We start from the raw sequence: 12,037 nt of genomic DNA, 5'->3' as shown, positions 1-12,037 counted from the left end.
CTCAGGCTGGTGTCAGCTTTATCAAACGAACAATCGAAGGTAAAATAGCCCGCGCTCTCTTTTTCCCTTCTCGTGTGCTCGAGTCTAGGCTCGGGCAAAGCTCCGGTATACGAAAGTAGCTTAGGCATCCGCGTTTTTCCACTCCTTTTCTCTTTTCCCTTGCCATGAGCTGCCTATATATTTTCGGGATAAAAAATTATGCGAAATTCAACGAAAAATAGCTCAGCAAAGCCGCGTAACGTTTGTCTGTCGATTTAAGGGCGATCAATTTCGATTGCAAATGAAGACTTTAAAATTCCGGGCTCAAAGTTGGAAAAGAAAGAGAGAGAGAAAGAGAAAGAGCGAGGTACGCAGCAGCTTTACGAGAACGCGTAAATAAAGCAGCCGCGACCGACAAACTCTCTTAGACAAACCCTTCGCACGCGCGCAAGAAACGTCGCGAGGGGGGTGAAAAAGACAGAAAGAGCAAAAGAGAGAAAGAGAGAGAGACGGTTCGCTTGAAGTATGGAGGACGTATATATAAAGAAAACGAAAGAGGAAGAAGAAAAAGGGTGGTTTGTGGGCGCGTCTCCCTTTCTTACCCTCAGGGCGATGTCACTAGCGCGAATAAGAGATGGAAAAAGAATTTCTCTTGCGTTTTTTTTTCGTCGATTCCACCGACGCTGTACGCTACATCCAGCCATGTGGGAAGAAATAAAACACTGCAAAGTTGGACCGGTAAGATGCTTGCTCACGTCTTAATATATAGAGATAGATATATTCGACTTTTTGCCGCTTTTGTCGTACCCAAGAAGGATATATGGCGCCAGGACATTAATGCGCTTACGGATTCAACGACTATTTTCGGTCTCTGCTCGCTCGCGGGGCTACACGATAAATTACGTATACATATTTTTGAATAAGTTGCGAAAAGATAAAGCAAAAGAAAAAAAAGACGTGACAAATTTTTCTATTGAAACAAACATTTGTGCTCGGAGTCGTTGAGGCTTGAGGCCGCCTACGTATCGAGTTCGTATATTTCAGCATGCAGTCAACAAAGCAGAACTCGCGAGTAAACAATTTTCAATGGTCTCGAAATAGCGAATGCGCCACGTCGCCAAAGTCCGCAAAGTGTCGTTGTGCCGTCGAGAGAAAGTTTTGAATCGCAATAGTAAAAGCGACATTATCGGGTTCGAAGTACATAATGCCGCGTGCGTGTACATACACAGACCCTGTACTGCCACGACTCATCGAACGACTTTTCCGAGTCAACTCGCTCGTCGTCACACTCGGCGTATGTATACTCGTACTTGTATACAGGCACCGATACATAAGTCTCTTGGATAAGCGTGTATACAAGTATGTTTATACGGAAGGCCAACTGGCGCGTGTACAGTAGCATCGGACTTTTATATTTGCTGTGCACTCGTATAGCGCAGAAGCAGCAACAGACGAGCTTTTTGTATGTGCGGCGAGTTGCCAAAAATCCTATCGATTCCACGTATATGCATATAATATACACACACCGGCAAAGCTTTTGACATATAACGTCTGCCCTCTTCGTTTCTTTTCTCCCTCTCTCTCTCTCTCTCTCTCTCTTTTATATTATAATAGATATATACTCGAGCTGGCCTGTGTATGCGGAGGAGAGTATAGTATTATCGAGAATGAAACAAGCTCTATTCAGTCTGGAGGGAGAGAGAGAGAAGAATTTAGAACAGGAGCTGCTGCCGCTGCCCAGACATTCACGACGACTTAATGCCGCACTTTTGCCAGATATATTACCCAAAGAGGCAGAAAGCCCTTTTGTGCGCGTCGTTCTGCTGCTGCTGCTGCTGCTGCCTCATGCTGTTGCTATATACGCGCCACGAGCTCGTATCGAGCCTCGAGTCTGCAAGGATTTTTGCGTTTCACAAATTTATATATGCTTTGCTTCTTCGCGCTGACCATATATTTTATGCGGTCAAGTGTGTAATATATCGTATTTGATATTCATGTTCGCTTCGCCCGATTTACCATAAAATACAAGATTAAATTCGATTTTTCCAGCTTTTGGCAATTTTCACACGGCTCTATTTGCTGAAAATAAGTTTTTGCTTTGCAATCGATCCGCATGATTTGCTCAAACGTAGTTTTGCCTAAACGACGCTCTTTGATTACTTTTCCGATTGACCTCGACTCGCGTACGCGATCCTTGTCAACTGATCTTGAAATAGATACCGAAACGGCATTGCGTATGCGCAATTAAACTCGGAGAAAAATAGATTCCGTGTGACCAAGTGCGCCAATTCATCTGTTTTTGCGGTGCTTACGCGCTGCTGCTGCTTAATGCATCGATATACAATAACTCGCGAAGTAAAACACGCGCCGTATACATATACATTTAAATCGCGAGCGATACGTGACCGGCGGCCAAAACACGTCCTAGCCATTTTCACAGCGTCACAACGGCCAGTTTGGATTTTCGTCAGCTAACTATTTTCGAATGCGGTAGGTAAAATGGAGTAAAACAACGCTGCAAGAACGTGACAATTCGCGCGACCGGAAATCGAGAGGAAAACAAAATTTTCGTTCTTCCGCGTCGAGGCGCAATTGCGGTAGAGCGGTTAAATATAATACGAAAAATTTTCCGGCAAATATTATGTAACGCGGATAGTTTAGATGCTGGAAATTTTGTAAAACATTCGTGACTTGCAGGATTGTTTGACCAATCTAAAATTAAGATTTAATGTATTGGGTTCGAATTCGCGAGTTTAGCTGCACTATACGAGTAGAGAATTAGAGAATTCGACATGTATAATGACAAGGCGCGAGATAAGAATTATTATTCAGGCGACATTATTGCCATTAAAGCAACATTTCCTTCGATTTTATGCTCCCTCTCACTTAACTCGGAAAAAGTAGCCTGATGTAAGACGTATAACGAGAAACGAAAGGGGGAACCGACAGCAGCCATCGCCGTCGACGATCTGCTTGGTCGTGGAAATTGTGCCTCTCTGTCTCTTTCTCTCGCGTCGTGGGCTTCTCTCAGGGGGTAGGTGGAGCATTAGGTTATATATAGTGTCAAGAAGGAAAATAAGAAGAAGCCGAGCGTCTGATTAAGGAGCTTCACACAGCAAGAATATTGCAACATCGCTCCTTCCTTATACATATACAAGATGTGTAAGGCGCGCGCGCCATTTATCCTTAAGGGTGCTGCTTCAGCAATTATAGCACCGAATTAAGGGCGAGGAAAATTTGGTAATTAGGAGGGGGATTCAAAATGGATAAAGTATAATACATTATGATGCCCTGCTTTTTTCCCCCGACCAATCCCTACACCCACCCAACCTTGTGGCGTACTTGAGATATAATGCATATTTATTGATACAAGTTGCCCAGGCTGAGTTACGAGCAAACTACAGATCCATACGAAACTTTATAACCGCTATTTGTCTTTTTTTTTTTACAAGTTAGATAACTTTTATCTGTAACAACTGTTATGCTAATCATAAAAATAATGCCTCGATTTATTTATTCTCGTTTGAAGGCTCCAGCTTCTGACGAAACTTTTAAAGTCAGCCACATAAGTAAAACAATGTTTTATGCATCGTAGCGCGTTTCGCTTGGCTAGCAAAATCAAGTGGCTTTAACGAAGCACCCAATCGAAGCAGTGCCAACTCTAAATCTCTCTTCCCTCTTTTACGAAAGTAAAAAAAAATAGAAGAAAAAAAAAACATCGCAACTGCTGCCACTCGCGCACTACTGACAAAATTGGTTGCTGCGCTGCATCGATCCCGTTTCTCTACCTTCAAGTCCCACACTCTCTCGTTCTCTCTCTCTCTCTCTCTCTCGCTCGCATGTATGTGCCATTTTTTCCGACGCGTCGTGCACCGTTTCACGCTGTCGATTGATCGTGTCGTCGCACCGACTGCGCCAGACTCACCCTCGTGCTGCAGCACCACACACAGCTTACATGGGGCATAAATATATTCCACCGTTACTGCGCTGCACGCCACAAGCTGAGCCCGTGTGACGAGACTAGAGGTGTCCGTCACTGTGTTTATGTGTATACGCAGCTTTTCCTCTGCGCTCGAGCGAAATCCAGGCTTGTTTTGTGCAGGTTGTACATCTCCGTTTGGATTACGAGTGCTGTTACCATTCGAGCGTACAACTCGGAATAGATGAAGCAAACGTTCAAGTGAATATTCAAGAGAGCTAATAATTTCAAATGACATCGGCTCTTGAAACTCGCAATTGTCGCAGTATCTCATGACATGTAGTGTAATTTGCAGTAATGAGTTGTAATAAATAAATAATTTATACCTCTATTACTAAAAAAACTTATATCAAAATCAAGTGAAATAAAAGGAACTTTCATGTTAGGACCATGAGCGATGAGCCAAAATTGTGCTCTCTTTGCGTGCATTAAATGTCGTAATGTATAGGGCATTATCGAGCATCGTCAGACTTTTTTCGCTCGAAACTCATGGGAGCAAAATAAATCCCGAGAACGAGAGTTGCGCCTCGCAGCGTGGAGACTGCGTTGGGTACGTGTAGCACAAGAAGAGCGGCCATCTAAAGGCAATCTTCTTCTAGGCGAAAACCTCTATCGAGGCTGCATGAGTACGGTCGTTCTCGGGTTTTGCTGCTGCTTCTCGCCCTGTCGGTATAATTTCGATTTTCCCAGAGGAATTCGATTCTCATTGCTTATGGTCCCTCTGTCTCTCTTTGGAACTGTCACAGCGAGAGAATTACTGTAAGCTACGCAGTGCAGTACAGCAAAGCTAGAAAGAGAGAGAGAGAGAGAGACAGAGAGGGGGTCGAACCTGACACTATGTAGTGCCATGGCATTGCTATCCGTCAGAGCGAGTAAACCAATAGCATAAATCGTTGGACAGGAGCAGTAGCAACAGCTCCGGTGAGCTATATTCCCCCGTTCGTTGGCTTCTCTTTGAGTAAGAAAAGTTTATGGGATCAGCCCGCTGAATTTTCCCATTAAATAAACAAGCTCTTCTTTCTGAATAGCTCCCTCTCAGTGAGCTCGCGCGTCTCTCTCGGTCGCGTGGGTTCATTATAGCTGCTGTGTCGTTGTTGCGCCACCGATGCTGCTCGCTGTTTTATGTCGTACAACAGCCACTGCACTGTCTCGATCGCGTAGGTGTACACGACATCGCAAAGCTCCTTCAGCTCTTGCTTCCCTGCAGAGGGATCCCCCAGCAAAATTTACCTCGCCAACGCTGTGTTGGTCGCTGCATGTGTATGCGTGCGCATTAAGTCGCTACATACATGTATACAGAGTAGCAGCGTCGAGCAATTGGGTGGGCTCGGTGTATAAGGGAGGCGCGTAATCGTCGTCGCTGACTCTTGCGCCTATCTCTCTCTCTGGGTGTACGGTGGCGCGGGCACTGTGCCGTGCGCGATACGTGCATGCGAAATTAAACATCATTGCCGCGTGCGTGGAGGCTCCGAGTCTGCTCCAACGGCCATGTGTAATGCGTATATGAGTGTGTACATACGCGAGGGTGCGCTGGCACTCGAACACACACACACACATGCACACATGCACACATGCCCAGGCCTGCCACTGGTCTAGCGCGAGCTGCTTCATTTGCGATACGTCACGCAGGGTTTCGCCGTGTTGCATCGCGCGCTTGCTCGGTTTATGCACGAAACACTTGAATCGGTTTCTCTTTTATTTTTGCGTTTACTCCCTGTTCTCAAAGCACTGTATACGTTGCACCTACTCAGCATTTTTCTAAACAATCAAAAAAGTTTAACTGTAGATTTTATATATTAATGCGACGCAACGTGCTGCGAAAAATTTAATTATAAAAAATATCCAATTAGAAGGGCATTGCATTAAACGCGATGGTAAGAAATAACATACTTGGGTCATTGAATTGATCGATTGAATGAAAAATCAGTATTGCAGGGTAGAGGAAAAGCACAGGGTTGCGGCTTAGTAGAAGCTCGATGGCGCTGTTGTTGTTGTTGAGCCGATAGCGCATGTGAGCTGGCAATGCATCGCTATTGTATACACATAGAAAGAGGAGCAAGAGGAGGAGGAGAGAGAGGGAGAGAGAGAGCGCAAAGCGCGTTCGGCCGCGGGCCGGCAAATGATGCAGAACACCGGTGGGAATTGCTTCAAAGCTCTCGGTGTCTATGTGTGTGCATGTGCACGCCTGAGTATACACACACACACACACAACGGGAGAAAGCTGGCTGGCTGACTATATGTACGAGCTGCGAAGCTTGCAAGCTCTGCAATCGCTCGAGCCAGCAGCAGCAGCAGCAGCAGCAGTAGTAGTAGCAGTAGTGGTAGTAGTAGTGGGTACCGAGGGTCGCACAGCCATAACTAACCCGACTGATGTACGGCCTGTTTAGTAGTTCTATATCAGCGCTCCCAGCTCGCTATGCTCTAATACACGCGCACGAGCTCAACCCTCTCTGCTCTGATCCTCTCTCTCTCTTTCTCTTTCCCTCCTCCCTCTCTCTGTATGTTTGTGTACGTTTGTATGTGTACCTTCCTCCCACTACTATCACTGTGTACGCTTACCTCTAAACCTACCCACGATTGTTTACTGTCTGTGCTCGATGTAGCGCGCGCACGCGTGCCTGTGGGCGGATTTTAAGACAAATAGTCCTAGCTCGACTCGCTCTCTCTGCATGCTTTGCCTTGGATGTACTTTCTATCTTGCTCTTTTGTTTAAATACTACGTTTCGTTGCTCTTTGCCAACTTTAAAAACATTTTAAAATTGCGATTGATTTTTTAAATTAAAAAAAAAAAAAAATGATTAAAGTAATTTACTGGAGAAAAATTCCTACGCGTACCTGTTCTGGAATCTAGTTTTACTTTCATCCTGAAACGCGAATACATGTAATACTTATAATTCTCATTTCTCGCTTGTATTTGGCCGGTTGTGCGCACACCTCTCCGCGGCATTGCGCGTCCTGCAGTTAGTTCTTTGTGCATGCGCCGAGATAACATCGAGAACATGCATAAGTAGATGTACCTGCGCAAGAGGAAAGAACGAGAGCCTATGGGAAATGTATATTTATACTCACACTTGCGCACACAGATATACACGCTTACACGTACCGAGTGCATTTTATACTCGTACCAGCATGTACGCACGAGGCTCTAATGTGAGGCTCAAAACCCCGAGAACGTAGTCCGCGCGATTATGACCCTAGAGCGTAATTCTGTCAAGAGGCCGAGGCTGTTCCTTCGTGTCGACATCTGTGTAAAGCGAGTTCCCACTAGAAAGTCCGAATATTCTCGATAATAGTGGCCGTTCGCGCGCATGATCTACCTGCATTTGCACGTACATGTTTGTGTGTATGCGTATGTATATGCACAGCTCGCGTACGCGTGTAGCAGCGAGCAATCAGATAAATACTCCTCATTTTATCGCGTGGCGCTAACGCATTTTACTGCCAGTTTCATTATACGCGCTGCAGCGCACTCGCTGCGTATACGCGTTAGCTGCACTCACACACGAGTGTTGCTTTTTTAACGCGCGTATGTGCATACAGCTCGATCGTACCGACCTTAAATACACATAAATGCTCTACTCGGCGCTCTCTTATCTGCCATCGTGTAAATCTTGTATTATTGTGTATCTAGCCGAGAGAAGCGAATAAATTTCCCAGCTAAATTAAAATGTCCACGTGCGTAGGATAGCGTCGACAAAAATCTATTATTGTCGCAATTTTGAGCGTACATCACGCGTTGCGCATCGTACGCGTCGATAATTTCGATATTAAAATGCGACGTCACAAGGACCGCATCATTCTTCAATAGACCACTGTTATAGCGACACGTCGAGTGCAGTCTGCTCGCGAAAACTATCGAAATCGCGGACAAAATTAACATAAACGAGCGAGTATCGAGGATTCACGCTTTCGTCTATGTAAATACATCAAATTCTCTTTCCCTCCCTTGGTCGGCCATAAATCAAGGGGGGCGCGCGCGCGCGCGCGTTGGTTTTCGCATTACACATACAGATTTCAAATGCACGACTATATAATACGCGGAAATCAACGTCGCGTAAAATCTGCAGCATCACGATGTGCGGATCGGCCGTCTGATCGATGATACGAGAGCGATGTTATACGAGGCTGTATTCGATGTCGTCGGATGACTGCGGTTATTAGATTATGGGCCTGATCTACGGCATATCGATATCAGGCTGCAGCGCGAGAGCATAATGTACGGCGGGAGCTGGCGAGTAGTAGGTATAGCACACTGCATGCGCGGAGTGAAATTTTGCCACCGAGCTAGAGAGGGTGTCTACACGCTAGCAGTAGCGCACCGGCATAATGCAGCTGTATTAGTAGAAAATGTGTACACCCAGCTGCACCCACGCTCGAGCACGAGAGCAGACACGTATATAGCTCGCAGAGACGTGCAGTAAGAGTGATAACGATAATGTACGATCGGCATTAGACTGCTGCTGCTGGTGGTGCGCGGCGCACACTGCGTCTGATGGATGCACTAATTATCAGCCAAGCAGGAGTTATAACCCACCGATGCAGTGCCGTAAGCTCGAGCTTTTCTCGCGCGCATTATCTCGCTTAACGTGAATATAAAGACGAGCTTTATCGGCGCCGGCCTCGCTTATGTAATAAGAGCCTCGTGCCCATTTTCGAGCCTCGACGCCAAAGACTTCATTATACGTACGCGTAGCTTGTAGCTCGTAAGAGCGATATAATAACGAATGCATCACGCAAATTATTTACCGGGTCAAAAAAAAGGAGACTTTAGCTGCTTCAAGCGATGTGTACCGGCGACGTTTTTGTACGCACATATAGTGCGTTTATCATGTATATTAACAGAAAAAGCTAACGAGCGAAACGTTTTATGTTGATGAATTCACGGAAAGCGCTAATTGCCCAGCGATATCGTGTGCTCTTTTTTCTCTCTCTCTCTCTCCCTCTTTGCAGAGTCCTGTGATCGCATTGTTTTCCGCTAGTCTCGGCTTGGAAAAACTTTCTCCTTTTTTCCCTTGCTCATTAAATTTACTCGAAGAAAAAAAAAGAGAATTACGATGGTTGTTCTATGCGTATGTAATTATCTTTTTGAACGTATCAGGAATTATGGACGGCACACGAATTGTGTATCGATGAACAGCGATTTTGATAACAACGTCATTTTTAAGATTGCAGCTACCCCCTGTAATGACCGAGAGCCAATCTCGAGGGACTATGGTAGTTTATGCCTACATGTATGTATGCATGTATGCACGCAGAGAGAAAGAGAGAGAGAGAGAGAGAGAGAGAGCGAGAGAAGAGATTAAACATTCAACGATGGCGCTCGACTCGGTACCGGGGGCGATTTCCAATATTTCGCGCTGCCGGCGTACTCTAGCTTTACCTCACAAGCTTTGATCTATGCGATGCTGTGCATAGAGTAGAGAGCGGCGATTTAACGCGCAATAAAAATCACAAGTTCCAGTTCTCTCTCCCTCTCTCTCTCTCTTTCTCTTTTGCTCGCTCCTTCCTCTCTAATAAAAAACAAATATTTGCGACCACTCGTAAATCTGGAATTAAATATCGTTCAATACGCAGCACGTGCGCGCGCGCGCGCCGTGGCTGCAATTTTTTGCTACTCCGTATACCGTGCTATCGCCCGTGCTGATCAGAAATCGTTGAATTATCGAGTATAAATGTTTCTGGTATCGATATTTCCTTCGCCGGCGCTTGTTCATATCCTTTAATTTCGTTTCGTAAAAATTGCTCAATTCGCAAATGTATACTCATGAATTTCTTGTTTGTTGCAGGTAAGGAAGATATGGCTAAGCCGCATTGGACCTGGTTGCAAGGTGAGTTTCGCTTATTTTTTTTTTGTTTAACCTGCAAACACACAGACACCAAAAGTATATGTTATATAGTACCCCAAGTCCGTTCCATCATTTTTCTCTTGGCCCGTAGTCCTTTACAAAAATCCTCTTGCGTCATATACGGCAAAAGCTGTCCAGCGCGAGCACGAAACTTTATCTTTTTCGAAACGCGCTTAATGTTACTTTAATCTCTAGCCCGAGGCAAATGAAAATTTATCGGTTTTTTCTTTGCTACTGTTACTAGGTACACGTATATATATATGCGTACACCGTACTGCGCCGGAGTAGTGGCATTGTAGTTCTCGTTTTTATATAATACAATATTATATTATTCTTTTGACTTGCCGGCAATAATTCCTTGGAAAAAGAAAAACTTACTTTTCTCTTTTTCTCTTTCTCTCCCTTCAATGCTATACTTTTGCAAATCGACGAAAAAATGAAAGCTCGGAATAATGTATACGCCGCTCGCGCCACCGAAGACGATGGAAAAATTCTTTCTTTTCGTAAAGGGAGATTCTATATACATTTCTTTCCATCCCTTACTCTCCAGAGCTTCCAGTTAGAAAAAACAAAGCTTTGTTACGTGGCAGAACAGCTGCTGTCACAGCACAAGCCATGATTTTTCGCGTCAGCTATTATACTCCTCTTTTTTTGCCGTTCATATGTAGAGTTAGATCGCGCGACGCGGCGTCAGTAGCAGAAGTGGCGATCGTCCGTATTTGCCTTTAGGGTCTGATCAATAAACATTGGTTCTTCAACGGGGGGTAGGGTACGGTTCTTTGTATATGTGTGTGTGTGTGTGTATGTGTTCATACGTGCGTGAGAGAAGAGGGTAGGTGAAGTATCGCATGACTAGCTTGCGAGAGGACAGTATATGTGTTGTGGTTGCCGCCCTGTTCGAACCTGCCGCCTCTGCACAGACAGTGTATATAAATGCGAGTGCACACATGTTTCAAATAACAAATTGTTCTTTTCATACTGAACTAATGTGTCGCTGCTCTATGTGACGCGAAAATTCCAAGTTACTCGAATATTACCGCTAAATAGATGGAAAGATAAGCGAATTATGGTACTCAGTACATTGTGTCGCATGGACAGATGAACTTTAAGGGCTGTTTAAATTTTTCACTAGTTCATTATGGACAAAATTTTTTTATTCACAACGAATATAACTGAAGCGAGTATTGAAAAGTTACTTTCAGTTGCCACTATGTAGAAAGGGAAAAATGTCAGCATCGCTGGAAGAGAGAGAGAGAGAGAGTTGCGCCTCTTGGAGCGTGAAATGACCGAGCTAAGCATCTGCACAACGAAGCCTGTGTGTATAGAATAGAATAGCAGCAGTAGCAGCAGCAGGCAGCCTTGAAGAGCAAGCGTTGATCCGTGTAAACGGTCTACCAAAAATCGTTTATTTCCCCTTAACGTGTCCCTCGGTCTCGTGCGCTCTATAAGCTCGCAAGCTCTCTGTGGATGTGCTCTCCGCGCTCCGTGCTTTCTCTCTCTCTCTCTCTCTCTCTTGAACCGGGCAGCAACGTATACGCGCGGCGCGAGCGAAATAAAGGGATTATCTGTGCGCTGCCGGGGAGCTTATGCTATCTACTGCTGCGCTTTGACTCAAGCTGCAGCCGTCGACTGAGTTTTTTAAAACACATCCTAAATCGAACCGACGCCGGATAAATAAATCCTCCCTCTCGTGTCTTTATTTTCAATTCATCGTCCACGAGAGACGTTGGGGAAAAAGATCGAGCTTTGTCGGAAAAAATTTCTCCTTGCCAATGTGTGCACGCCTGCAGTTGTATCGCGCATACGTCCTCGCTCGCTTTCAAACACTTAACGCTCGTCTCGAGCTTGCAAGCCTGTGTATATGGGTATACGTCGAGGCGCGGTTAGAGCTGCGAGAAAGGGAGAACGGGAATTCGGTTAGAATTCGAACGAGGCGCTTTTCCTTGCAGCGGGGCCGCGTATATACGAGTCGCTCGCGCGTATACACCTACGAGAAAACAGAGTATATGCAAGTAGGAAGATGCCTCTCGAAGCGTGAAATGGCCGCGTTAACCACTTGCTTGTTTATTCGCGCGAGATGGAAAGAGCCTGGATGCTGCCGCCGCCGCCGCCGACGCTACATCTCGCTACACCGAGAAAGGGGCGTACTCTGCGTATACCTTCCCTTGCGTACACACACACACCACGAGTGCAATATATGTATATACGTACGAATGTTTCGAGCGAGCGAGCG

General features: G+C 45.4%; 1 protein-coding gene across 2 annotated transcripts in view; it reads left to right on the top strand.

Moving 5' to 3' along the window:
- Positions 1-12,037, top strand: part of LOC106649177 (homeotic protein ultrabithorax-like) — a 134,183-nt gene that overhangs the window by 37,352 nt on the left and 84,794 nt on the right. The window contains exon 2 of one of the 2 annotated variants that reach the window (XM_014366458.2): positions 9,745-9,786. The exons of the other annotated variant lie outside the window; for it this stretch is intronic. Coding sequence (XP_014221944.1) covers positions 9,745-9,786 — 42 coding nt within the window. The remainder of the gene's footprint in view (positions 1-9,744; positions 9,787-12,037) is intronic. 2 annotated transcript variants of the gene reach the window in all.

The sequence above is a fragment of the Trichogramma pretiosum genome, unplaced genomic scaffold (genome assembly GCF_000599845.2).
Source record: "Trichogramma pretiosum strain Unisexual culture from Peru unplaced genomic scaffold, Tpre_2.0 scaffold52, whole genome shotgun sequence".
NCBI lineage: Eukaryota > Metazoa > Arthropoda > Insecta > Hymenoptera > Trichogrammatidae > Trichogramma > Trichogramma pretiosum.
This window is presented reverse-complemented; position numbering and strand designations above follow the sequence as displayed.